The sequence below is a fragment of the Indicator indicator genome, chromosome 3 (assembly GCF_027791375.1).
Source record: "Indicator indicator isolate 239-I01 chromosome 3, UM_Iind_1.1, whole genome shotgun sequence".
In the NCBI taxonomy this organism is placed as follows: Eukaryota; Metazoa; Chordata; class Aves; order Piciformes; family Indicatoridae; genus Indicator; species Indicator indicator.
This window is the reverse complement of record NC_072012.1, coordinates 50101703-50125585: the sequence shown is the minus strand read 5'-3', so window position 1 is coordinate 50125585 and position 23883 is coordinate 50101703. Positions and strand designations below refer to the sequence as shown.

The 23883-nt window shown below is 47.5% G+C and overlaps 1 protein-coding gene across 1 annotated transcript in view; it reads right to left on the bottom strand.

The window, feature by feature from the left end:
* LGR5 (leucine rich repeat containing G protein-coupled receptor 5) overlaps positions 1-23883 on the bottom strand; it is a 107274-nt gene continuing 83391 nt past the window's right edge. Inside the window, exons 7-18 of the mRNA XM_054400004.1 lie at positions 22157-22225; positions 18530-18601; positions 16262-16333; positions 16084-16152; positions 15848-15919; positions 10889-10954; positions 10240-10311; positions 8839-8910; positions 6976-7101; positions 5931-6076; positions 3812-3895; positions 1-1091 (exon numbers count right to left, since the gene is read on the bottom strand). Of these exons, the coding sequence (XP_054255979.1) occupies positions 1-1091; positions 3812-3895; positions 5931-6076; positions 6976-7101; positions 8839-8910; positions 10240-10311; positions 10889-10954; positions 15848-15919; positions 16084-16152; positions 16262-16333; positions 18530-18601; positions 22157-22225 (2011 nt within the window). The remainder of the gene's footprint in view (positions 1092-3811; positions 3896-5930; positions 6077-6975; positions 7102-8838; positions 8911-10239; positions 10312-10888; positions 10955-15847; positions 15920-16083; positions 16153-16261; positions 16334-18529; positions 18602-22156; positions 22226-23883) is intronic.

Genomic DNA, 23883 nt, shown 5'->3' with positions numbered 1-23883 from the left:
CTAGCGGCAGGGAACAAATGCAACTGCTGAAAGCTTGCAGCTCTCTGTCATGTGGTGAGAGGGTGGCATCAGTGAGTTGCTGGTGGGCATGTCATATGATATACTGGCACTTGTGAAGGTTACCAAGGCTTGGGTTGAGTCACAGGACTGCTTTTCTATGTCTTCTGAATTCACAGAGATCAGGCTGGCATGTTTTGATCTCCTCCATAAGAGAGTTTGCTTTTGCAAGCTTCCCAAGTCCTCCTTGAAGTGTGGATTGAAAAATATATAAAGGAGTGGGTTTAGACATGCAGGCAGTGGGACAATCACTAACAGGATTGACTTAATCACTTCTGGGCTGATAAAAGTGAGGTTTAGTAAGGAGGAAAAAGATAAGAAGGCTACGGGGCAGTAAAGAATGCAATTAGTAAAAAGCAGCAAGGCTATATGCTTGACCATGGAGCAATCCCAAATGCTGTCCAGTTCTCCCTTCTCCAAGCTACAGTAGAGCTTTGTATAAGCGACAGTCATCACCAGGAAACACAGGGAGTTGAGCAGCACCAGCGCTACCATGTAGCCCATAGCAGGAGGCTCTCCGAAGGGCAGGGGCAGGCAGAGCGGGGAGAGGCCGTACTGGCTGCCCCCGAGGAGCGGGATCACCGCTACGGTCAGAGCCAGGGCAAGGCAAAGGACAATGCCCAGCCTGACACCAGCAGCGGAGGGTCTGCTCTCAAACTTGGCAGCCTGCTTTGCAGATACGGCGCGCTCCAGCGCCGCCAGGGTGAGGAGGAAGATGGAAGCCTGTGAAGCAAAGCTGGAGAGCAGCCCAGTCAGCTGGCAGCCGGCACCGCTCTCCCACTCCGCTCCGTACTCAGCAAAGCTGCCGAAGGTGGCCGCGTCCACGCCGGCCAGCACCCCGCTGGCCAGCCCCATCAGGGCGTTCACAACGGCTATGAGGCCTATCAGAAGCTTTATGGAGGACGTAGACAAGGCAGATCTGAACACGGTGGCGGACACCAGCGCGTTGCACACCACGGTCAGAGCCACGATGGCCCAGACGGCGATTCTGATCAGCCAGCTGCCAAACAGGTGGTCACAGGGCTTGAAGGGACCTGAAACGACAACAGCAACACAGGGCAAGGGAAATGCAGGGTGGTAGTTTGAGGCTCTGCCTTGAAAATTCTCCACAGATCCTGAACAGAAAGTGACAGGATGTAAGCAAATTACTATTTGTGGTAGTTTCAGGCTCAGCCTTGAAAATTCTCCACAGATCCTGAACAGACAGTTTTAGAATGCAAATAAATTGCCATTGGATGCAAATAGGAAAATAATGATAAGTTCTAAACAGTCCCATTGGATAGACTACTACCAAAGCTGGTTTAGACTAACTTTCTCTCTTTTCTGCTTCCTCACTCTGGCGGATACTGGCTTCTGGCTTCTGCTTGGCTTTGCTGACCTTGGCTGTGTGTTGTGATTAAGTACTAACAGCAACTCCCTGCTCTTCTCTCTCCTTTACTGTGTACAGGGGGAAAAGGAGCAGGTTGTGGGGAAGCTATTAGTAACCCCTTGGTTTCACCCAAGGGGGTTCTTGTGATGTCTATAAATTGTAAATATTGTCTATTTTGTACATATTCGTTGCAGTCCATATTTTAGATTGTAGTTTTGCTTGTAAATAGAGCTGCATTTGCTTTCCAACTGAGCTGGTCTGGCAATTTTATGTTGGTTGGGAATTTCAACCCCCCACATCCAGGTAAGCTAAAAGATGATATTGTGCTTTCTGAGACATCACATTTTGTGTTCTTGCAGGTTCTTGGTGCAGCCAAGCTGTGAATTTTGGTTAAAAAGGAGATCTGACAATTTGCTCTTCCCTTGAGGATGCTGTGGTAGGGAGGCTTGTTGGTCTGCCGCATCAGTGGAGGCAAGTGGCAGGAAAGATACAAGGGCCACTGATAAATTAGCAACTGTGGGAGCACCTGAGAACAGACAGGTAGGAATTAGGAATTCTTCATCCACAAAAGCAGCAAGAACTTTAGAAAAACTAAGGTGCATCTACACTAATGCATGCAGCATGGGAAACAAACAAGAGGCAGTCATTGTGTATCAGGAAATCTGGGCCTCTCCATTCAAGAAGGACCTCATGGAACTGCTTGAAAGAGTCCAGAGCCACAAAAATGATGAAGGGAGTGGAACATCTTCCTTATGAGGAGAGCCTGAGGGAGCTGAGGGCTCTGTATGAGGAGCCTGAGAGGTGACCTCATTGCTGTTGACAAAGATGTGCAATGTGCAGGGTGAGTGCCCAGAGGCTGGAGCCAGGCTCTGCTGAGTGATGCCCAATAACAGCACAAGGGGCAGTGATGGAAGCTGAGGCATGGGAAGTTCCATGGAAACAGGAGGAAAATGTTTTCCCTGTGAGGGTGACAGAAGACTGGTAGAGGCTGCCCAGGGGGGTTGTGGAGTCTCCCTCTCTGGAGATATTCCAAACCTGCCTGGATGTGTTCCTGTGTGATCTGCTCTCGGTGCTCCTGCTCTGGCAGGAGGGTTGGACTGGATGAGTTTTTGAGGTCCCTTCCAGCCCCTAACATTGTGTGATTCTGTGGTAACTACAGCTGCTGCCATCAAGTGGGCAGAAGCATCTACTGTGTCAGTAGATATCTCTAAGATATCATCTGGAAGATCATCATAGAGGCTGAATTTTCTCCTGTGTCTGGTGATAACTTACCTTGAAGACAATAACATTTTCATGACCTCTGTAGTTATACTTAGTTCACAGGAGAATATGTGATGGTCAAATGGGTCTAAATTATTTGGCTTCCTGCCTTTTCTATTCCTCTTTGTATAACCTTAAAAAATTTACTATTATTTGCTGTTACAGACAAGAATCTTGGCTTGGAATGAATGCTGAAGTACACTTTGGGTTCATATTCATATTTCACAATGAGAGCATGGCTAGGGAAAATGTTTGCCTGATCCAGCAAGCATGGGTTGGACTGGATGATCTTTCGAGGTCCCTTCCAGCCCCTAACATTCTGTGATTCTCTGAAAACTCATGACCACAACTGTTAATGCTGCAAGTGACCTTCCCAAGCCAGGTTTCTGCCCCTGTCTTAAAGAAAGCTTTCAGCAGTACCTTGTAGCTTTGCAATTCAATCAGTATGATTTCCTTTTCCTTCCTGTCACAATGCAAAGCCAGGGATGCACCATTCTCTGAAGCAAATGACAGTGCTGGAGGTCCTTTGCATGATCAAGAATCAAGAATCAAGAAGGTTGGAAGAGACCTCAAGGATCATCAAGTCCAACCTGTCACCCTACACCTCATGCCTATCTAAACCATGGCACCAAGTGCCACATCCAATCCCCTCTTGAACACCTCCAGGGATGGTGACTCCACCACCTCCCTGGGCAATGATGACAGTAATGTTTGCCTTTTCTAGACATCAAACTGAACTTTGTGCTGTTCAAGAAGGTCAAGTGTAGAACAAGTCAGGAGAATTGCTTTAGCTTTGCAAAAGACTGAGAGTGTAAAGACTCTGCTCCCTTTCTTCATCTGTGTCTTGGTGGAGCAGAATCTTTGCCCTCTCACTCTCTTGACAAGGGGATCAATTCCTGTGCAGAGGGGCCTGGAGCAGGGATATTCTTGAGGGTTGGGAAAAACTTATTTCCACTCATAGATGAATTTAGTAGCTGAATAGTTTTCTGCACTTCAATGCAAAAATGTTACATTGCTATATGCATTTGCATTAATCTTGTGGCAAAACGTGAGGTTATTGTCCTAGACTCAGAGTTTGGTCTGCATCTAGAATCTCTGGTAAGCCTGTGTCTGGCAGCTTCGTACCTGGAGAAGGAGAGCACTGCACTGAGTGATGAGCTTTCAAATCTTCTTCAAAGTCAAGGAAAAAATCTTCAAAGTCACGCTCATCTGTGTGGCAAAAGAGACCAAGATTTGTTTTAGGAAAACTTCTTTTACTGTAAGTTGCAAAAGTGTGGCTCAGAGGAGTGGGCAGGGAGGTGGGTTGAGAAGTGGCTGAATGACAGAGCACAGAGGGTTGTGAGCAGCTCTGCAGGGTCTAGTTGAGGCCTGTGGCTAGTAGTGATCCCCAGGGGTCAGTGCTGGGTCCAGTCTTGTCCAACAGATCCATCCAGGACCTGGATGAGGGAACAGAGGGTACCCTGAGCAGAACTGGGTGGAGAGTAAGTTCACCATGAGGTAGCAATGTGCCTTTATGTCCAAGAAGGCCAACAGCATTCTGGGGTGCATTAAGAAGAGTGTGGCCAGCAGGTTGAGGGAGGTTCTTCTCCCCCTCTAGTCTGCCCTGGTGTGGACACACCTGGAGTATTGTGTCCAGTGCTGGCTCCCCAGTTCAACAGGGACAGAGAAGAAAGTCCAGCAGAGGGCCATGAGGATGATTAGGGGACTGGAGCATCTCTCTTATGAGGAGAGGCTGAGACACCTGGGGCTCTTTAGCCTGGAAAAGAGAAGACTGATAGGGGATCTTAAAAGTCCATAGAAATATCTAAAGGGTGGAGGTCATGAGGATGGGGCTGAGCTCCTTTCAGTGGTGGCCTGTGATAGGACAAGGGGCAGAGGGCATGAACTAGAACCTTAGGTTCTCCTTGAACCTAAGGAGAAACTTCTTTGAGGGTGATGGAGCCCCGGAGCAGGCTGCCCAGAGAGGTTGTGGAGTCTCTGTCTCTGGAGACTTTCAAACCCCACCTGGATGCATTCCTGTGCAACCTGATCTAGGTGTACCTGCATTAGCAATGAGGGGGGGACACACTAGGTGCTCTCCAGAGCTCCCTTCCAACCCCTACCATTCTATGGTTCTGTCATTCTCTGATTTAAGGCCTGGGCTTGTCCCTTTGCCTGCCAAACAGAACAGAAGCAGACATTTGCCTGCTTGGTTTTTAATTACTGTACTTGAAGTTTTTAAAAAGTTGGCACCATCACTTCCCTGACAATAATCACATACAGAGAACTGCTTTCATTCTTTCTTACCTGATTTGCAGGGTGATGACTACCTAGGGAGGTTTAAAGTCAGACTTCTGCTGCTGTGCCAGGCCTCTAGGAATTAACTTGGTTTTCTGTATTCCTATGTCATTGCTCTGCCCTGTGTTCTTGGTTCTGTTCTTGCTGAGACCAGGCCTGAACTCTGAGACTAACTGGAGCAGAGTCAACACAGAAAGCAGCAGGCTGTAGCAGCAGGCATGTGTGTGTCTGCACCTATGGAACAGGTCAAGTGACAGACCTTGTGCTGAAGGGGAAGAAAAATACAGTAGTGTTTTGTCCTGGAGGGCAGATACACTCTCTGGTACCCAGGAAGTGCTGGCAAAAATATTGGCAGCTATGCCAAAGTAGCCATCCTGCCTCATCCTGAAGCATGTGGAGTGCAGGAGAGCCAAGGCTGCACTGCTCCTTCCAAGGCTGGCAAGAAACCAGCTCGTTGCTGGCCTGCTCTTGTCTGGGGTTCCACACAAGCATCACTTCCCTGTCTTTCACAGAATCAGCCAGGTTAGAAGAGACCTCCAAGATCATCAGGTCCAACCCATCACCCAAGCCTGTCTAATCAACCAGACCATGGCACTAAGTGCCTCATCCAGGCTTTGCTTAAACAGCTCCAGGGATGTCGACCCCACACCTCCCTGGCAGCACATTCCCATGGGCAATCTCTCTGTCTGTGAAGAACTTATTTCTAAGATCAAGCCTAAACTTCCCCTGCACAGCTTGAGACTGTGTAGGATTTCTCTTCCTGCAGCTATTGTTTGGATGGAAAGATGAGGGAGTGAGAGTTTTGAAAGGCAGACTCCAAAAAATGAGTTTGCTATGCATAGGAATGCTTGAAAAACATATTGCCAGGCAAGAGAGAGGGAGAGGCTCTTGAGGGTATTGAATTGGTTTAACATCACAGGCTGCTGACAGCCTGCAGGCAGCTTTAAAGCCCAAAGATGGCAATCACCTTGAATTTGCAACAAGCCAGCATCCTTCCTGTGCAGATCATCAATGCTGCTGTTCCCATCTTTGCTCCACTGGCTGGGGAGTTTGTAGTGGCTCTCACAAGCTCCAAAGGCACAGCACTGGTAAGCATAAGGCATTTCCATGACCCTGTGGAAGAACAAGGAAGCATGGCAGGACATGGGTTAGCAGCAGTCACTGGACTCTGCTGCTCCTCCACTGCTAGCACAAAGAAACCTGACTCAATAACCATGACTGAAGGAGAATCATCCATGGGTAAAAATACAAAATGAGAAGTCACAAAAAGAGTTCCACAACAGAAATGCAGAGGGTTCCACAACAGAAATGCAGAGGGTTTCTAGACTAATTTTAGTATTGGTACAATGAAGTTTCCTTGTGCGTTTCAAGTGGAACGTATGGAACAAAACTAGAAATGGGTGGATTCAGATTGGATGTCAGGAAGAAATCCTTCCCCATGAGGGTGGTGAGACACTGGCACAGGTTGCCCAGGGAGGTGGTGGAAGTCTCATCCCTGGAAGTTTTTAAGGCCAGGCTGAATGTGGCTGTGAGCAACCTGCTGTAGTGTGAAGTGTCCCTGTCCATGACAGGGGGGTTGGAACTGGATGATCCTTGAGGTCCCTTCCAACCCTGACAATTCTATGGTTCTATGATTCTAACTTCAGGAGTTTGTTCTTCCCTTGATATTAGCTGTGCCCTCATTAAGTGTAATGTAGGTCCTGTAAGTGAAGAAGGACATCCAACTAAGCTGCCAGCTATACTGGTTTTGAAACATATCAGCAGGAAGCAGCTGTGGCTCACAGGAAGCAAGAACTGGGGTTAATATTTCAGAAGTCTTCATAGTTAACTTCAGTTGAAAGTGAGCACGATAAAAGAAGTCTATCATTTCATCACACTTGCTTTAGTTCCAGGAGCACAGATCAAAGAGTGACCATGTGAGGTAGCACACATCACCCACACATTACCCACTGACACACCTTCCCCTGCACACAGACACAAATGTGGCTTCTTTGCTCTAAGGATATACTCACTTGAGCTCTGGAAAGCTTTCAGATGGTATCAGACTCTGCAGGGCACGATTTCCTGTCAATTTTAAATGAGTTAAGCCATGCAGCCCCGTCACAGGAAAAGAGGACAAAAGGTTGGATGACACATCCCTGCACAACAGCAAATGAAAGTCAGATTAGGAGTGATCAGCAACACAAATGTCACATTGGAGAAACAGCTTAGACCTTCCTAGCTCAATCAAAAGTGACTGCATCAGACAGAGGCCCCACTCAGCAGAGCAAAGCTGCATCACGGCTCAGGAGTCTGCACCTGTGTGTCCAGCAGCACACTAACAGTAATAGCCTGGACTCCAAGCAAGCACAGTGCCAGTTTGGAGAGCAGCAAATGGGTTAAAAATCTGTTCAGTAGATTGTTTGAGCTAAAGGCAGCCAGCACCACAACAGCTTCCCTCAGCTGAAAAAGCTCAGTGGGATGCTAGAGGGCACAGCTGCCCTGGAAGCTTCGCAGGGAGCAGATCAGGTCGCTACAGAAGATGTGGATTTCAAGGAAGGGTGAGTCTGGGCTGGAGCAAGTGAAAGGGACAGATCCATGCTGAGGTTTGTCTGGGGAGCTGTGAGAAGGCAGCACAGATGAACATGAAAATATAACTTGGGGAAAGGAAAACAGGTGAACAAAAAAGTGACAGGAATCAAGGAGCCAGGGTAAAGTAATCAGAGGAGTAAGTCCAGGAGCATTCTGTTCTCTGTTTCTCCCTCTCTCTTCCAGTATTTCCTGCCATGCTAGTCTGTGAGTGTGTGTGTAAAATGTTTCTTGTTTCATCTTGAGTCCAGTTCCTTAGTCCTGAATTCACTGAATGGCACACACTGAATAACTGTGGTTGGAAAAGACCTTTGAGATCATCACAGTCCAACCATTATCTAACTCTACCAGGGCTACTACTACACCATGTCCCTGAGCACCACATCTGATGGATTTTATAAACATCCAGGGATGGCCATTCAACCTGGGCAGCCTCTGCCAGTCTTTGAGAACCATTTCAGTACAGAACTTGTTCCTAATGTCTAACCTAAAGCTCCCCTGGCATAACTTGATGCCATTTCCTATCAATTGTGATCTGTGAGAAGAGGCCAACACCAACCTCTCTACAGCCTCCTTTCAGGTAGTTGTAGAGGGTGATAAGATCTCCCCTCAACCTCCTTTTCTCCACACTAAACACCCCCAGCTCCCTCAGCTGCTCCTCCCCAGCCCTGTCCTCCAGACCCTTCCCCAGCTTCATTGCCCTTCTCTGGACCTCCAGCCCCTCAGTGCTTCAGGAAATATTCCCTGCTGCTACAGGAGACTAAAGTGCTACCAAATTGAATGAAGAACAAATTTGACTTGAATGGAACAAAACTAGAAATGGGGAGATTCAGATTGGATGTTAGGAAGAAGTTCTTCCCCATGAGGGTGGTGAGACACTGGCAGAGGTTGCCCAGGGAGGTGGTGGAAGCCTCATCCCTGGAGGTTTTTGCAGCCAGGCTGGATGTGGCTGTGAGCAACCTGCTGTAGTGTGAGGTGTCCCTGCCCATGGCAGGGGGGTAGGAACTGGATGATCCTTGAGGTCCCTTCCAACCCTGACAATTCTATGATTCTATAAGAAAGGCAGATGCACTGATACTCTCCATGGACCCCAAAATCACTCTGCTTACACAGTCTTATGATGCAGCTGTGCCATAATACTTAGGGGAACTGGGGCAATACAAGCAAGCAGGCACTTAGATATTGATTCAACAGACCAGAAGATCAGAACAATGAAAGCCTCAGTTTCTGCTGGGGAGCTAAGTTATGACATTGCTTGCAAGAAAAAAAAAGAAAATCTGAAAGTAAAAGATATACAAAATACTTACAGTTTGATCAGAGATGGTAAAGAAGAGAAGGCACTGGGGTGAATTATTTTAATTTTGTTCCAAGCTAAATCCCTACAAGAAAAGTGAGTGGAAAATTACATACCCACTGAGTGAATATGGAAGTTTTCATACACTTGGTTAGGAAGCCTAAACATAAAAAAGGTATTAATTACATGTAAATATTTCCAATAAACTTCTGTATCTCTCACAGTGTAAAATCCTTTTCCTGTTTTTAAACCTGTGGGACTGGAACTGCTCTGCTATGAGGACAGACTGAGACAGTTGGGGTTTTTCAGTCTGGAGAGAAGGCTCTGAGGAGACCTTCTTGTGGCCTTCCAGTATCTGAAGGGGGCTCCAAGAAAGCTGGGGAGGGACTTTTTAGGGTATCAGGGAGTGATAGGACTGGGGGGAATGGAGCAAAACCAGAAATGGGTAGATTCAGATTGGATGTTAGAAAGAAGTTCTTCCCCATGAGGGTGGTGAGACACTGGCACAGGTTGCCCAGGGAGGTGGTAGAAGCCTCATCCCTGGAGGTTTTTGCAGCCAGGCTGGATGTGGCTGTGAGCAACCTGCTGTAGTGTGAGGTGTCCCTGCCCATGGCAGAGGGGTTGGAACTGGCTGATCCTTGAGGTCCCTTCCAACCCTGACAGTTCTATGAAATTCTGTTAGTCAGTTAATGCTTTTAGATTAAACTGACAGCTTTACTAAAACAGCTTAATGCCTTCTACAATTGAAGGCAGTTATTTTCAGCCAGCTTCACAGCTTCCTGGGCAGCAGAAAGAAGGGCAGGGCATAAGGACTGCTTCTAAAAGGTCCTCATGATGTGACTAAGAGCAGCAAATTCCTGGTCAATAGGTTTAGCCTCTTAATCTCATTTCTCACTGCCCTTGAAAAAAATCAAATTGACTGAAAGCAACTCAAAAAAAAAAAAAAAGAAAAAGGCCTTGATCCTGAAACTTACAACCAGCAGTAATCTCTTGCCCAAATTACTCTGCTAGGACATGTGTCAGAGTGCCAACCGGGAACTTGCACATGGCTGGCTTCCAAAGATGCTGTTCTCTGTAAAAAGATTTGTGCTCCCCAGAAGTGACTACTAAATGAACCTGCCAGTAGGCACCAACTCTGGCTTAGTATCTCTCTTCACCTCCCTCAGAAGCATTTAGAAGTAACAGCTTTCAGAGCCCTCAGTTTAAATCCTGGAACTCCCTGCTGCAGGTGCTGAACTTTACTCTTTGTCCTCCTTACACAATTATCACCTAAAGGGTGAAGGATCAAGGAAAAAAAAAAAAAGAAAGAAAAATCTTTCTCCAGAGAAGGCTGTTTTGGGACAGCCAGTGAGCAGCCAGTGTGTGCCCAGGGTTTTTGGGAGCCTGAGGGAAGGGCTGCTGGGGCTGTACTCACAGGGAGCGAAGAGCAGCCAGCTGCCGGAACGTCTCTGCTTTGATTTCTCCGATTTCATTGTGATGCAAATCACTGAAACAGCAAACAGAAAGCCCTCAGCTTCAAAGGCACTTGGGGGACACTTGGAGAAGAGAAGGCTCCGAGGAGACCTTCTTGTGGCCTTCCAGTATCTGAAGGGGGCTACAAGAAAGCTGGGGAGGGACTTTTTAGGGTGTCAGGGAGTGATAGGACTGAGGGGAATGGATCCAAGCTAGAGGAGGGGAGATTTAGATTAGATGTGAAGAAGAAGTTCTTCCCCATGAGGGTGGTGAGACACTGGCACAGGTTGCCCAGGGAGGTGGTGGAAGCCTCACCCCTGGAGGTTTTTCAGGCCAGGCTGGATGTGGCTGTGAGCAACCTGCTGTAGTGTGAGGTGTCCCTGCCCATGGCAGGGGGGTTGGAACTGGATGAGCCTTCAGGTCCCTTCCAACCCTGACAATTCTGTGAGACTTTGAGGTGTTTCAGAGTGTTTACGATCTGTTTTAGTACATTGTAATGGTTTGTATTTGGGATATGTCAGATTGGGCAGCAATGATCAAGATAATGATGCTCAAACACATTTGCAGACAGATGCTTCGTTTTAGGCTTTTTAGAAGAGTTTGATGCTTACATTTTTTGGAGTCTTTTGCAAGCAGTGAAGCAGGGTAAATCTTCCAGCAGATTGTAAGACAGATCTCTGTAACATACAAGAACAGAGAAGATTAAAGTAACATGAGAAGAAAAAGATTTTTCCTTTTCTGCCTTCATCCTCAATTTGAAACACCTTGGTTTTATCCACACTCCCATGAGAACAGGAATGTGCAAACTGGGTTATCATCCCTCACCTGTCAGAGCCTGACTGCTGCCTAGGGAGGAGAGAGGAGAGGAACAGGCAAGATGTATTATTAACTCCATATCCTACATCTGCAAACTCCTTGTGTTGTCTGAAGATTGCCTACCTGAACTGTAGACTTCTGCTGAGTGTGGACTTCTAATGGACAACAGCTGAAGAGGAGCCAGCAGTGTGCCCAGGTGGCCAAGAAAGCCAAAGGCATCCTGGCTGGGATCAGCAATGCTGTGTCCAGCAGGAGCAGGGAGGGGATTGTCCCCTGGGACTCAGCTCTGCTCAGCCCACACCTGGAGTGTTGTGTCCAGTTTGGGACACCTCAATCCAAGAGAGATGTGGAGGTGCTGGAGCCAGGGCAGAGGAGGGCAAGGAAGCTGGGAAGGGCCTGGAGAAGAAATGTGATGAAGAGAGACTGAAGGAGCTGGGGATGGTTAGTGTGAAAGAGAGGAGGCTGAGGGGAGACCTCCTGGCTCTCTACAACTCCCTGAAAGGAGGTTGTGGAGAGGTTGGTGCTGGTCTCTTCTCCCAGGTCATTAGTGATAGAAGAAGAGGGAATGGCCTCCAGCTGCCACTGGGTAGGTTTAGACTGGACAGTAGGAAACATTTTTTGAGGGCAAGAGTGGTCAGGGATTGGAATGTGCTGGGCAGGGAGGTGGTGGAGTGCCCAAGCCTGGCTGTGTTTGAAGGTGGTTTGGCTGTGGTGCTTGGGGCTGTGGTTTAGAGGTGAGCCTTGTAGGGCAGGGTTCTGGGTTGGCCTTGATGACTCTGAGGGGCTTTTCCAACCTGAGTGTTTCTGTGATTCTGTTTTACAGTAATGGGATTGGCCATCTGCTCATATGGCACATTGGACTTCCATCACAGACTTCACATTCATCAGGATTAAGCTGTGACCAATATTTAAAATAATCTATTAAATATATATCCTCATATTTTTTCCAGAGAAGGTCCTGTATTTTCTGGTAATGATCATAATGGACTGTAATCTGCTTTCCATCCTAATTAAACATCATTGCCTCTGATCCTTGGGCTGTTACATCTTATAACTGAGGGAAATGGTCAAAAAAAAAAAAATTGATCCAACTCTGAAATCAATCACTACATGGTGGAAAAAAATCCCTTGAAAAAGACTTGAGCCAAAACTCAACAAATTACAGAATAACTGAAACATCTGGAGTGGTTTATGGTATAATATAACTAATCCAAACCAAGCCTGGGCAATTTGCAGAAACTGGAGAGGGGAAAAAAAAAAAAAGGGAACCAAACACCAACCCCCATCCAACCCAACAGTCACATCCTACATGTTGCTCAGGGAAAACTGAATGGGAAATTTGCTAGTGGAAAGAATACATAAAAAAAAAAAAGAGTTCAAGAAGGACCCCAGGGAACTGCTTGAGAGTCCAGTGTAGAGCCACAAACATGATAAGGCAGTGGAACATCTCCCTTATGAGGAGAGCCTGAGGAAGCTGCAGCTGTTTAGCTTGGAGAGGAGGAGCCCAGGGGCGTTGTGGAGTCTCCCTCTCTGGAGACATTCAAGATCTGCCTGGATGTGTTCCTGTGTGATCTGCTCTGGGTGCTGCTGCTCTGGCAGGGGGCTTGGACTGGATGAGCTTTGGAGGTCCCTTCCAGCCCCTAACATTCTGTGGTTCTGTGATTGTGTGATAAAAGCTTATGCCTATAATTAGGAAAAATGTCCTTTGCCACATTATCAGGCAAATCAGGAATTTTTTTTCACTTTCATTTTAAAATCGTTCATATTTAGTCCATCTCCACCCATTTACTTCCCTGGTGGAAGGGACTATCTGGTCCTGGTGGATGGGAGGTTGACCATGAGCCAGCAATGTGCTCTTTTGCCCAAGAAGGCCAAGGGCATCCTGGGGTGGATTAGAAGGGCTGTGGTTAGTAGGTCAGAGAGGTTCTCCTCTCCCTCTACTCTGCCCTGCTGAGGCTGCATCTGGAATATTGTGTCCAGTTCTGGGCCCCCCAGGTCAAGAGGGAACTGCTTGAAAGAGTCCAGCACAGAGCCACAAAGATGCTGAAGGCAGTGGAACATCTTCCTTAGGAGGAGAGCCTGAGGGAGCTGAGGGCTCTGTAGCTTGGAGAGGAGGAGCCTGAGAGGTGACCTCATTGCTGTTGATAAAGATGTGCAGGGGGAGTGCCCAGAGGCTGGAGCCAGGCTCTGCTGGGTGATGCCCAATGCCAGCACAAGGGTAGTGGTGGAAGTTGGTGGTGAATGGTGCCACATCCAGCTGGCAGCCTGTCACTAGTGGTGTCCCCCAGGGATCAGTGCTGGGCCCCACCCTGTTCAATATCTTTATTGATGATCTGGATGAGGGGATTGAGTGCATCATCAGTAAATTTGCAGATGACACCAAGTCGGGGGCAGGAGTTGATCTGTTAGAAGGTAGAAGGGCTCTGCAGAGGGACCTTGACAGGCTGGACAGATGGGCAGAGTCCAACAGGATGGCATTCAACAAGTCCAAGTGCCAGGTGCTGCACTTTGGCCACAACAACCCCATGCAGAGCTACAGGCTGGGGTCAGAGTGGCTGGAGAGCAGCCAGGTGGAAAGGGACCTGGGGGTACTGGGTGACAGCCACCTGAACATGAGCCAGCAGTGTGCCCAGGTGGCCAAGAGAGCCAATGGCATCCTGGCCTGCATCAGGCATAGTGTGGCCAGCAGGAGCAGGGAGGTCATTGTACCCCTGTACACAGCACTGTTCAGGCCACACCTTGAGTCCTGTGTCCAGTTCTGGGCCCCTCAGTTTAGGAAAGATGTTGAATTGCTGGAGCATGTCCAGAGAAGGGCAACGAGGCTGGGGAGAGGCCTTGAGCACAGCCCTGTGAGGAGAGGCTGAGGGAGCTGGGACTGTTTAGCCTGGAGAAGAGGAGGCTCAGGGCAGACCTCATTGCTGTCTACAACTACCTGAAGGGAGGTTGTAGCCAGGAGGGGTTTGGTCTCTTCTCCCAGGCAACCAGCACCAGAACAAGAGGACACAGTCTCAAGCTGTGCCAGGGGAGGTTTAGGCTGGAGGTGAGGAGAAAGTTCTTCCCAGAGAGAGTGGTTGGCCATTGGAATGTGCTGCCCAGGGAGGTGGTGGAGTCACCATCCCTGGAGGTGTTCAAGAGGGGATTGGACGTGGCACTTGGTGCCATGGTTTAGATAGGCATGAGGTGTAGGGTGACAGGTTGGACTCGATGATCCTTGAGGTCTCTTCCAACCTTCTTGATTCTATGATTCGATTCTATGATTCTGTGATTCTAAGTTGAGGCATAGGAAGTTCCACGGAAACAGGAGGAAAATATTTTCTGTGTGAGGGTGCCAGAAGACTGGAAGAGGCTGCCCAGGGGGGTTGTGGAGTCTCCCTCTCTGGAGATATTCAGGTCCTGCCTGGATGTGTTCCTGTGTGATCTGCTCTGGGTGCTCCTGCTCTGGGAGGGAGGTTGGACTGGATGAGCTTTGGAGATCCCTTCCAGCCCCTAACATTCTGTGATTCTGTGATATTAAAAGATAAAAAAAATGACTTCCCAATGGCCACTCCTACTCTACTACCAAGTGCACAAGTCAGTAATTACTATAGCAGGTATTTTCCTCCTGTTTTGAGATCATTTATTGCTTTGGGATACTACAGGACAGATTTAAACCTTAGCCTATGAACAGACTTTCCCTTTCTGCTTTTTGTCATTGTGGAAGTGATTACATTGAGTCCTTCAACTGAAACAGTTTTTTTCTGGCAGTGTTCATGGCAGCCAGGCTGGCATTCAACAACTGTGTTGTAATTAGTGCTATTTCCACGCTGGCTGCAAAACTAATTCCAAATACATTCCTAGTGATGTCATACAGAGAGGAAAGTGCTGTTGGCTCCTTCTCAGAGATGCAGGCACAATGATTACTTTCCTTACTGATTAAGCAAACTGAAATGAATTTTCCAAGGTAAAATAATATTAAGCTATTTAGCCTAAAAACTATGTCCCAGCTTGGCCAAGGAATAGCCTGTTAGAATTTCACTCAGCTGGTTGGAAAAGAAACTAAAAGAGGAGCATAACAAGGACTCAAAACTGCACTCCTTCCTCACTTGTATTTTCCATTCACAGTATGCCAGGGGCTGGAAGGGACCTCCAGAGATCATCCAGTCCAACTCCCCTGCCAGAGCAGCAGCATCCAGGGCAGGCCACTCAGGAATGCATCCAGGTGGGGTTGGAAAGGCTCCAGAGAAGGAGACTCCACAACCTCTCTGGGCAGCCTGCTCCAGGGCTCTGTCACCCTCACTGTAAAGAAGTTTCTCCTCATGTTGAGCTGAAACCTTCCCTGTTCAAGTTTGAACCTGTTGTTCCTTGTCTTATCACTGTGAATCACCAAAAAGAGCCTGGCCCCCTCCACTTGACATCCACATCACTGAATTTTCTGCCTCAGTGAGTGCAAAACCCCAGCCTGCTGCAGGAGAGGTGGAATGGATGAGAAGGTAGTTCTGTTGTTTTTAAAGAAAATCAAGAACTGCTTTGCCCCTTCCTAAAACCCTGCCAAGTCAAGTCTCTTTGCCAGCAACCTATGGGAAATCCTGACTGATAAGCTGGTTGTGAACTTTTGGATAATATGAGGAGGGCTCCACTCCCTGAGCTGAAATTCCTAAGCAGTGATACAGAGCAAGAGCAGGAACTGGCTAATTCTAACATGGTAACAATTTCATGTATTTTTCCCCATCAATCCCTTGCATGAATGTAGTATTAAGAATCTTACTGAAACCTACAGCACTTGGAGATTAGGCAACTGCTCACAAGCTGATGTGGGGAGAGAGGTGATCTGTGCTCCTGTGAGTGTCCTGTTGTAAGCATTCAGGAAGAAAAAAAAAAGATTAAAAAATAAAAAAGATTACTTTTCAAAGATTGCATAACAAATTATTTAGAATAAGTATAAAAAAAAAAAACAAACCAACAGCCAAAAAACTCCCAAAATAGAACAAAGAAAAACTACTCCAGCACTCACAAACTCTCCAGACTTGTGGTCCCAGTCAGATCAGGAAACTCAGTTAACTGTGAAGCACCATTTAAAGTCCTGGAATTTAAAGAAGCATCATTTCAATACAAGGGTGGTGAGGGAAGTGTGGGACAACTCCAGTACTGCCACATCTAAAGACCACTAAAAGAAAGAAGTGAATACATACAGAGTTCTGAGTTCTGGCAGGTGCTGAAAAGCAGATTTTCCAACGAGCTGGATAGGGTTGTCATAAAAATGTCTGCAAAAAAGAGGATAAAAACTCATTTTGTGAAAAGTATTTTAACAGACTCTAAATTTATTATTACAGGATTGTGCTATCATCAAATCCAGAGACTGTCTCTGATGAATTGCTCGTAGCAGAGGCTTGTATCCATCAACCACACTGCACTCTATAATGGTCAAGTAGTCATTGGTGATTGGGTTCTAAAGACAGAAGCCAGCCAACAAAATATTCCTTCTCCCTCACAGATTTGCAAAGATAAAAACCCAAATATTAAGAACTTTATTATCACAGGATCCCAGGATGTTAGGGGTTGGAAGGGACCTCTGGAGATCTTCCAGTCCAACCCCCCTGCCAGAGCAGGACCAGCACAGGTCGCACAGGAACACATCCAGACAGGGCTGGAAAGGCTCCAGAGAAGAGACTCCACAACCTCTCTGGGCAGCCTGTTCCAGGGCTCTGGGACCCTTACAGTGAAGAAATTCCTCCTCATGTTGAGGTGGAACCTCCTGTGCTGCAGTTTCCATCCATTGCCCCTTGTCCTATCCCAGGGTGCAAGTGAGCAGAGGCTGTCCCTGTCCCTTCCTTCCTGACCCCCAGCCATCAGCTATTGATAGACATTGATCAGATCCCCTCTCAGTCTTCTCCTCTCCACACTAAACAGCCCCAGGGCTCTCAGCCTCTCCTCCCCAGGCAGTGCTCCAGTCCCTTCAGCATCCTTGGAGCCCTCCCTTGGACTCTCTGCAGCAGATCCCTGTCCCTCTTGAACTGGGGAGCCCAGAACTGGATGCAATATTCCAGGTGAGGTCTCAGCAGGGCAGAGTAGAGGGGGAGGAGAACCTCCCTGGATCTGCTGGACACACTCCTCTGAATGCACCCCAGGCTCCCATTGGCCTTCTTGGCCACCAGGGCACATTGCTGTCCCATGCAGAACTTGTTGTCCCCCAGCACTCCCAGCTCCTTCTCCTTGGGGCTGCTCTCCAGCAGATCCCCTCCCAACCTGTCCTGCTGCAGTTTATTCTTCTTCCCAGGTGCAGGACTCTGCACTTATCCTTGTTGGACCTCATTAGTTTCCTCTCTGCCCAGTCTCAGTCTGTCCAAATCTTGCTGAATGGCCTCACAGCCTTCAGGTGTCTTAGCCAAGCCTTATGACTTGAGACAAATTCAAGCTTATTAGGTCACCTGCTCAGGAGAGGTTCCCTTGCACTTTCAAAGTGCTCGTAGAGAGATATTGCTCCAGATGAGTTGCTCCTTTTATTACATTTATTTCACAGTTTCTTTTCTGAGATTTGCCCATTAAATGCAATCTTATGAAGACAACTCAGTGCCATGGGTTAGTTGATTAGGTGGTGTTGGGTGATAGGTTGGACCTGATGATCTCAAAGGTCTTTTCCAACCCGGTTGATTCTGTGATTCTGTGAACTCAGACTGGAGTCCATGAAGAATAATTTTTCCTAGCTTCTATATCACCTCTAATGCTTAAGAGGCTTAGAAGAAATAGTTCAGATAAAAGGTTGCAGGCCAGAGCCCACTGCTTATTTCCCTTGAACAGGGCATGCAAGCTGCAATTCTTTCCAGAAAGCTGGAAAGGCTTCAGCCTGTTGGCTTGTACAATGATGTGCTACACACTATGGGCACAAGAAAAGAGATTTGACATTTAGCCACAAGTATTACCATAGAGTCATAGAATGGTCTGGGTTGGAAGGGACCTCCAGAGCTCATCCAGTCCAACCCCCCCCTGCAGTCAGCAGGGACATCCCCAACTAGATCAGGTTGCCCAGAGCCCTGGCCAGCCTCACCTTGAATATCTCCAGGGATGGGGCCCCAACTACCTTCCTGGGCAACCTGTTCCAGTGTTCCATCACCCTCATGGTACAGAACTTGTTCCTCACATCCAATCTAACTCTGCTCTGCTCTAGTCTGAAGCCATTGTCCCTCATCCTGTCCCTGCAGGCCTTTGCAAACAGTCTCTCTCCAACCTTCTTGTAGCCCCCTTCAGGTACTGGCAGGCTGCTATTAGGTCTCCCTGGAGCCTCCTCTTCTCCAGGCTGAACATCCCCAGCTCCCTCAGCCTGTCCTTGTAGCAGAGCTGCTCCAACCCCCTGAGCATTTTTGTTGCCCTCCTCTGGACCTGCTCCATCAGGTCCATGTCCTTCTTATCCTTAGTTCCCCACTCTAACAAGAAGAGTCCCTGGTCAGGCTCTCATCACTCACATTGTGATAAGGGATGGGTTGCCCTCGAAGGCACGCTCAGGTATTGACTTGATGTTATTGCTGTGGAATCCCCTGCAAAAGCAAAAACAGTTTACACAGTAAGGCAAAGAAAAAGGCCAAACAGGAGTGAAGGCACAATCTGTACTCACAATGCACAACAGGCTTTTTGTGTTTATAGCAAGAAAGGCATCTGCATGTAAAGGTATGTCCTTGTTTTCTGGAATAAGGCAGAGCTGAAGAAAGCAAAAGAAAAAAAGAAAAGCAACAAAATGGCTGGGATCAATCTCTGGCTGAACCAAACCAAACTGCAAAATGGCATTAAAAAAGAAAAATCAAGATGCTCACAGTAGCAAATTGCCTCACAGCTGTATGCAATATATGAATCTCTGTGGATGTATGATGTGGCAGTTTTAGGCTGATGCCTGGGAAGTTTTTCACAGATCTTGAGTAAAAGTGGTAGAATGGAAATAAATTACCATTGGATGCAAAAGAAAAATAATGATAAGGCCTACATAATCCCATTGGTCTGATAACTAACACAACATTAGTTGTATAAACTCAGTTTTTTTCTTTCTTGGTCTCTTTGCTCTAGCAGATACTGGCTAGTTGCTTCTGCTGGCTTGCTGACCTTGGCTCAGCTCTTGTTGTGTCTAAGTAAGCTCCAGGCTTGAGGCAGTGTGGCTGGAAAGCTGCTGGCAGAAAGGGACCTGGTGGTGCTGATGGACAAGCAGCTGAAGAGGAGCCAGCAGTGTGCCCAGGTGGCCAAGAAAGCCAAAGGCATCCTGGCTGGGATCAGCAATGCTGTGTCCAGCAGGAGCAGGGAGGGGATTGTCCTCTGGGACTCAGCTCTGCTCAGCCCACACCTGGAGTGTTGTGTCCAGTTTGGGACACCTCAATCCAAGAGAGATGTGGAGGTGCTGGAGCCAGGGCAGAGGAGGGCAAGGAAGCTGGGAAGGGCCTGGAGAAGAAATGTGATGAAGAGAGACTGAAGGAGCTGGGGATGGTTAGTGTGAAAGAGAGGAGGCTGAGGGGAGACCTCCTGGCTCTCTACAACTCCCTGAAAGGAGGTTGTGGAGAGGTTGGTGCTGGTCTCTTCTCCCAGGTCATTAGTGATAGAAGAAGAGGGAATGGCCTCAAGCTGCCACTGGGTAGGTTTAGACTGGACAGTAGGAAAGATTTCTTGAGGGCAGGAGTGGTGAGGGACTGGAATGTGGTGGGCAGGGAGGTGGTGGAGTGCCCAAGCCTGGCTGTGTTTGAAGGTGGTTTGGCTGTGGTGCTTGGGGCTGTGGTTTAGGGGTGAGCCTTGTAGAGTAGGGTTGTGGGTTGGCCTTGGTGCTCCTGAGGGGCTTTCCCAACCTGAATGTTTCTGTGATTCTGTGGGGTACTAAGAAGCTGCTCGCTGCTTTCTTTCTTTCCCTTGTACAGGGTGGAGGGGAGGGAAGAGAGCAGAGAGGAGGAAGGTGTTGGTAACCTCCTGGTTTTGCCCAGGGTGGTTCTTGTGTTGCTTATAAATTGTAAATATTGTATATTTTGTACATATTAATTTCATTTTATATTTCTAGGTTGTAGTTTTGCTTGTATGTAGATCTTCATTTGGTTCCAGCTGAGCTGGTCTGGCAATTTTATTTTGGTGGTAGTTTCAACCCAGCACAATGTGTATATCTATAATGCAAATACACACACAGAGAGGAACTAATAACCTGAAGAGTTAAGTATTGATAATTACAGAGCACTAAAGGAGTAGATCTCTATTTCCTCCTGTACTTGTTAAACTGCAGCTGTTTCTTTTGCTGGGATAATAGTGGACTGCAGGAGTTTCTCAAGTAACTGATTACAGAGATCACCTTGGGACATGTTGAGCTTCCCACAACCACCCTTTTTTGCTGAAATGTTTGAAATGAGGGCATGAACAAACTATTCAGTGGTGTTGTGCCTGCTGGACAGGCAGCTGAATCTTTGTCTCATCATTAATTACTGGATTTTATTCATATGAGTAGTTCTCCATTGTGAAAAACAAAAGAAACAAGTAAGATTTCCAAAGAACAATGATGATTTGTGTGGGAAACTCACATTAGTTCAGTGGGGTATGAAAAAGGCTTCCTAGCTTAAATTTATGCACTTACAAAGCCTCAGATTGTTCACTGGTGCAAGTACAGTTGGCTGTCACTTGGACAGGTCCCACATCATAGATTTTACTTGTCTAGGCACTGCTGATGAGCTACAGAGCAAGGCTCTCAATCCCTAGTTCCTCTGCATGCAGTAAAAACTGCATCCCTGCAGGTGCAGACTCTAAGCAATATGATGATCCCATCTGGAACCAGTAACAGAGGACTTGTGTGGCTGTGCTGAAGAAGAGCTGTGGCAATGGCACTTCCCAGGGCAGTAGCTCTCCCTTCATCACCATTCTGAGCTGAGAGTGAGCGAGTGAGTGTGGTGTCCAGTTTTGTGGACACATCCAGAGATGTGGAGGTGCTGGAGCCAGGGCAGAGGAGGGCAAGGAAGCTGGGAAGGGCCTGGAGAAGAAATGTGATGAAGAGAGACTGAAGGAGCTGGGGATGGTTAGTGTGAAAGAGAGGAGGCTGAGGGGAGACCTCCTGGCTCTCTACAACTCCCTGAAAGGAGGTTGTGCAGAGGTTGGTGCTGGTCTCTTCTCCCAGGTCATTAGTGATAGAAGAAGAGGGAATGGCCTCAAGCTGCCACTGGGTAGCTTTAGACTGGACAGTAGGAAACGTTTTTGAGGGCAAGAGTGGTGAGGGACTGGAATGTGGTGGGCAGGGAGGTGGTGGAGTCCCCAAGCCTGGATGTTTCCAGCACAAGGCACAAATTTTGAGAGAGAAATAAGGTCCCAACCAGAAACACCTTTACTAAGGTGGTCCTGCAGTGAACTGAACCCATGTGGGTCTGAGCTCTTAGCTGAGACAGCACAACCTCATGGGAGACACCTCGTGCTTGTGAGATTGGCTGCCAGGGCCCTGAAATGGCTCTGAAGCATTTGAGCTCCTGCTCTGTGATGGACTTGGTTGCAATTTCACACTCAAAGGTTTCTTGCACCTAGGATTTTTAAGTCTGATACTGAGAGGTGGATCTCCCCTCCTCTAGCTTGGATTTATTCCCCCCAGTCCTATCACTACCTGACACCCTCAAAAGTCCTTCCCCAGCTTTCTTGTAAACCCCTTTCAGATACTGGAAGGCCACAATAAACTGGGCAGGGACTTTTTAGGGTGTCAGGGAGTGATAGGATTGGGGGGAATGGAGCAAAAATAGAAATGGGGAGATTCAGATTGGATGTCAGGAAGAAATTCTTCCCCATGAGGGTGGTGAGACACTGGCACAGGTTGCCCAGGGAGGTGGTGGAAGCCTCATCCCTGGAGGTTTTTGCAGCCAGGCTGGATGTGGCTGTGAGCAACCTGCTGTGGTGTGAGGTGTCCCTGCCCATGCCAGGGGGGTTGGAACTGCATGATCCTTGAGGTTCCTTCCAACCCTGACAGTTCTGTGATTCCTTGTTTATTACATTTTTCCCTAGGATATCAGTTTTTAAGGATTACTGATCAAATCACCAGCACCAAATGAAAACCCCATCAGATGCTAGACAAAACCTCCTCCTTCCTATATGGGTTCTGTACTTACAGTTCTTTGAGGTTTGTTAGTGTCCTGATAGCAGTGGGGAACTCATCCAGGCTGTTGTAATTCAGATCTCTGTGTGAAAATAAATAGCATTCCATTAGTCAGGGTGTGCACTGCACAGCAGGTCACAGAGGGCTCTTGGCCTCTGCAATCAAACTGCATCTTCCAAGCACTGCATAAGTATGTACAGGGAAGCCAGGAAACCCTCAAAAGTGTATGGAAACTCCTTTTCTGGAGACACTCAAACCCCACCTGGATGTATTCCTGTGTGATCTGCTCTAGGTGCTCCTGCTCTGGCAGGGGGTTGGACTGGATGAGCTCTGGAGGTTCCTTCCAGCCCCTAACATTCTGTGATTCTGTCTGTGATAAAAGCTTATGCCTACAATTAGGAAGCTCTGTTTAGGGCACATTATCATTCCTATTTTTTATCAGCATCCTCTTTTTAGGTATATCTTAGCTATTCTGCATTGAAGAAAACATTAATTGGATTCAGATACTACTGTTTTGTAAATGGCATTTCCTTTTCATTGCTTGAAAGTATTAACAGGGGAAAAAATATCTTTCAAACAGAATATTCAGGAACTTTGTATGTAATGCATCTCACCATCAATGCCTCTGCTCACTTGTGTCCTGGGATAGGACAAGGGGCAATGGATGGAAACTCCAGCACAGGAGGTTCCACCTGAACATGAGGAGGAACTTCTTGACTGTGAGGGTCCCAGAGCCCTGGAACAGGCTGCCCAGAGAGGTTGTGGAGTCTCCTTCTGTGGAGCCTTTCCAGCCCTGTCTGGATGTGTTCCTGTGTGCCCTGTGCTGGATTCTCTGGTCCTGCTCTGGCAGGGGGGTTGGACTGGAAGAATCTTCTTCAGAGACCCCAAACATCCTGTGATCTGTGATCAAGGTTTCATTTGCCTGATTCACTATCTGGTTGTATTAGTGGAGAAAGAAAAAAGAGATCCTGGAGTCTGGATGGGTAAAATAGTTGGGGGGAATCTTCCTCTGACTAAAACATTTGTGAAAGCAGACAGGTAGCTCACAATTACCATATTGTTAATTACAAGATTTGTCAATACTTGTCCAGAGAATGTTTCTAACCACAGGAATTATAAAAAGGTAGCTCAGCTTGGGTGCTGAGCTCTGCTTTAAGAGCTGCTTATGCTGCAGCAGTAATTAGACTTGGTTATGGTAGGACAAATGGCCTGAAAGCCCACTCCTGCCCTTAGCATGACTGGTACCTTGTTCAGGAGACACCTGGAACTAAAGCTGAGCTATGCTGGTTTGCTGTGGTGCTCTCTGGCATAGCTTTGTGAAGAATGCAGTTTAAAAATCAGCACAACCCCCTTTTTTGAACAGAAAAAAAACCCTACAAATGGCAGTTTACAAGAGATTGACATTGAAATAGTATCAGGCTGAAGTCATGCAGGCAGGAAACTGCTGTCTGAACTCAATGAGGCTTTCCTTCCTGCTTGGAAAACTCTCTCTCTCCTGCTTATTGACAAGAAGAGATTACAGGAACCTACAGTTTGGTTTTGCCCTCCAGTGATAACATCATTTCCAGACCCATGTAAACCAATGACCTTAAGGTTGGTGTCCATCACTTGCAGAGATCTCTTCACATTATCTTGAAATGATCTGCAGACTGCTCTGTATGCAGTTACTGTGCTTGAGGCAAGGGCTGCACCCTCCTACTGCACTGAAGTGGCTGCACCTACACTTGTTACCAGGTTCAG